At 46.7% G+C, this 3075-nt stretch overlaps 1 protein-coding gene across 3 annotated transcripts in view; it reads right to left on the reverse strand.

Annotated features, from left to right (window-relative positions):
• Positions 1-3075, reverse strand: part of SLC27A4 (solute carrier family 27 member 4) — a 17754-nt gene that overhangs the window by 11479 nt on the left and 3200 nt on the right. For all 3 annotated transcript variants that reach the window (XM_069069494.1, XM_069069493.1, XM_069069495.1), the window contains exons 3-4: positions 1064-1458; positions 218-376 (exon numbers count right to left, since the gene is read on the reverse strand). In XM_069069494.1, the coding sequence (XP_068925595.1) occupies positions 218-376; positions 1064-1458 (554 nt within the window). The remainder of the gene's footprint in view (positions 1-217; positions 377-1063; positions 1459-3075) is intronic.

The raw sequence follows: 3075 nt of genomic DNA on the forward strand, positions 1-3075 counted from the left end.
AAGGAAGGAAGGAAGGAAGGAAGGAAGGAAGGAAGGAAGGAAGGAAGAAAAAAAAGGAAGCAAGAAAAGAAAGAGAGCAAGCAAGCTTGGATTCAAGAATAAGCCTGGCATACATTAAGTGATCAATAAGGACCCGTTTGATAAATTAATGAATGGTGAGCCAAGAGAGGCAGCCCTGACCCAAGCTTCATCCCTCGTCCAATAGTGGGGATCATACCAGTGAAGCCTTTGTCTGGTTGAATGGGCAGGTTCTTGGGGGCTTCCTCCAGCAGGGGTTCCAGGTGTTCAGTCCCTGCTGGCACAGAGCTGGGGTCCCAGTCTCCTGAGCAGAGGAGACTCAAGGAGGGGTCCAGAGTGCTGTGGATTTCAGTGACAGCTAGGAGGAGAGAGGTGACAGCAGGGCAGTCAGCATTTCAGGAAGCTCTCCTACCCCAGGCCCAGGGGACTCCCTCAAGAGCCAGCCTGCTGCTCTCAGGAGCCTATGATCCCCACCTCAGCACACTGGGCACAGTACCAGAAGAAATACTAAGGGGCCAGGGTTTCTAGCACTTGGAGGTATGGGTGAGCTTCTTCAGGATATTTGGGAGGGGGGCAGAAGTCTTTTCATACAGAAATGGTGGAGGTGAGGGGGGGGGGAATAGAGATATAGAAACCAGGGATCAGCAATGAACAGCTGCTTTCCACGGAAAAACAGAAGCAATTCCTCCAGGTCAATGCTTAAATGCAACTTTGTATAAGCTAATTCTGGCTTTCTCAATTCTATTCCCATCCTCCTTGTTCCTTCAAACTCTCTCCTCTCCACTCAAAGAGTATTCAATTGGAAAACCAAAGCCCTAGATTCTAATTCACATTTTCCATAAAAATAGATGTGTGACCTTGGGCAGACAAACTACTGGTGGTTTCTTGGCCTCAGTTTTCTTCTCTATAAAATTAGGGGTTTGCTTTAGGGATCTCTAAGTCCCTTCTAACTCTGCCCTTCTCTGTTCTAACATATCCTCTCCTTCCTATACTCCCATCCTTCCATCTCTCCTTGTGGGCCCCCAGTGTAGTTCCTAATACTCACCAGAAGATAGCTCGCTGCCAAAGATGAGGATGCGGGCTTGAGAGGTAGTCAGGCAGTGTCGCAGGGCATCCCGCCGCAGATTAGTGTTGATGAGGGCCGCCTCCACCCCCAGCTTGGCCATGCCCAGCCAAAGCCCCACGAACTCATTTCGGTTCTCCATGAAGAGGGCCACCACATCACCACAAGCCAGACCCCGTGCTTGCAACAAGTTGCCAACTGCGCTGGAGTAGGTATCCAGCTGGCGGAAAGTCCAGTGGGTATCTGTGCCCTCAAATATCAGGGCTGTCTTGTCTGGGTGGCGCTTCAGAATGGAAGCAAAGATTGTAGGCACTGTCTGGCGCTCCCGGAGGTATTTCCTCACCTTTTGCTTTACCTTCAACAGGACAGTCCCAGCACTGCCAAGGGAAAGGAGGAGATCCTTTCAGGAATGTGTCCTATGCCCACATCAATTTCATGCCATTTGCTTTAAGTATATAATTCTATCCTTTTTTTTTTTTTTTAAAGCAATCAGGGTTAAGTAACTTGCTCAAGGTTTACACGGCCAGGTGTTTCTGGGTGGGTGCTAAGTGTCTGAGCCCAGGATTCGATCCCCAGGTCATCCCGACACTGGAGCCGGTGCTCTTACTCGCTGAGCCACCTGGCCGCCCCTATAATTCTATACTTTCATTTTCAAAATAGTTCTGCTTGAGGGGCGGCCAGGTGGCTCAGCGAGTAAGAGCACCAGCTCCAGTGTCGGGATGATCTGGATCAAATCCGGGCTCAGATACTCAACACCACACCCAGAAATGAAATAACTGGCCGTGTAACCTTGAGCAAGTTACTTAACCCCAATTGCTTTAAAAAAAAAAAATAGTTCTGCTTGTCATGATTACCAGTCAAACTTCCCCTGAGCAAGTTTAAAATATTACAATGGCCCTTTAAGACATCATTATTACTATTATTAATTATTACCAACTCCACCTTACATTAACTCCCCTTTCTCCCAATTAAAAACACAAAAAGGGAGCTGGTGTGGAGAGTTGTAATACAATCAAAATTAATGCAAACAGTGACCATGTCTAAAAAATGTATGCTCCTTTTCCCACCTTGTGCCCATCCCTTCTGTCTGAAGAAGGGTAACATCCCTAGAGTACTTCTAGGTCTTCTGGAGACTTCTGGGGACTGGCTGTTCAACTGTATTCATTAGTTTCAAAGCTGTTTCTCTTTACATTGTTGTTGCACCACTTTAAATTCTTCTGATTCTACATAGTTCACTTTGCTTCAGTTCATACTACCCAGGATTCTATGAAATCCCCTCTCACCATTTCCCTTCTAGATTTCTCTGAACTCATGTGTCTGTATTCCAAACTTCCTACTCTGCTCTGGTCTTTCCATCAAAAATTCTCCAAAATCTTCTATTGCTTTAAATGTCCCATTTTTTCCCACAGGATTATGCCCAGATTTGCAGGGTAGCTCATTCTTGGTTCTAAGCCCACCTCTTTTGTCTTCCCAATACCTTCTGGGTATTAGCATCCTGGCCTCAGGACTCATTAGCCTGATCCCATGCCAAAGCAACCACATGCCTGCTTTAGAAGAGTGCCAGACCTACATGAGGTAGCTGCTCTATTTAGGAGACAGTGCTTTCATGCTCCTACACAGAAGAGAGGACCTCTTGAGTTGGATTTCTTAGTATCTACCTCAAGTAGAACCCAGTCTGGCACCTCTTTCCATCTGGTATTATGTGCTTAGAAAATAAGTTCCTCAAGGATGGGGACTGCCTCACTCTTGTATCTGTAGTCCCAGGACCTAGCAAAGTCCCAGGGCACAAAACAGGGGCATAATAAGTGCTTGCTGATTGAGAGTAGGTGCATAATAAATGCTTATTGATAGATTTCTTTTTTCCCCCCTTTGGAGGCAATCAGGGTTAAGTGACTTGCTCAGGGTCACACAGCTAGAAAGTGTCTGAGGCCAGATTTCAACTCAGGTCCTTTTAACTCTGAGGCCAATGCTCTATCCACTGTGCCACCTAGCTG

This window comes from Petaurus breviceps, unplaced genomic scaffold, assembly GCF_028583685.1.
Source record: "Petaurus breviceps papuanus isolate PSGF00001 unplaced genomic scaffold, PetGlider_PUasm1.0 90779, whole genome shotgun sequence".
NCBI lineage: Eukaryota > Metazoa > Chordata > Mammalia > Diprotodontia > Petauridae > Petaurus > Petaurus breviceps.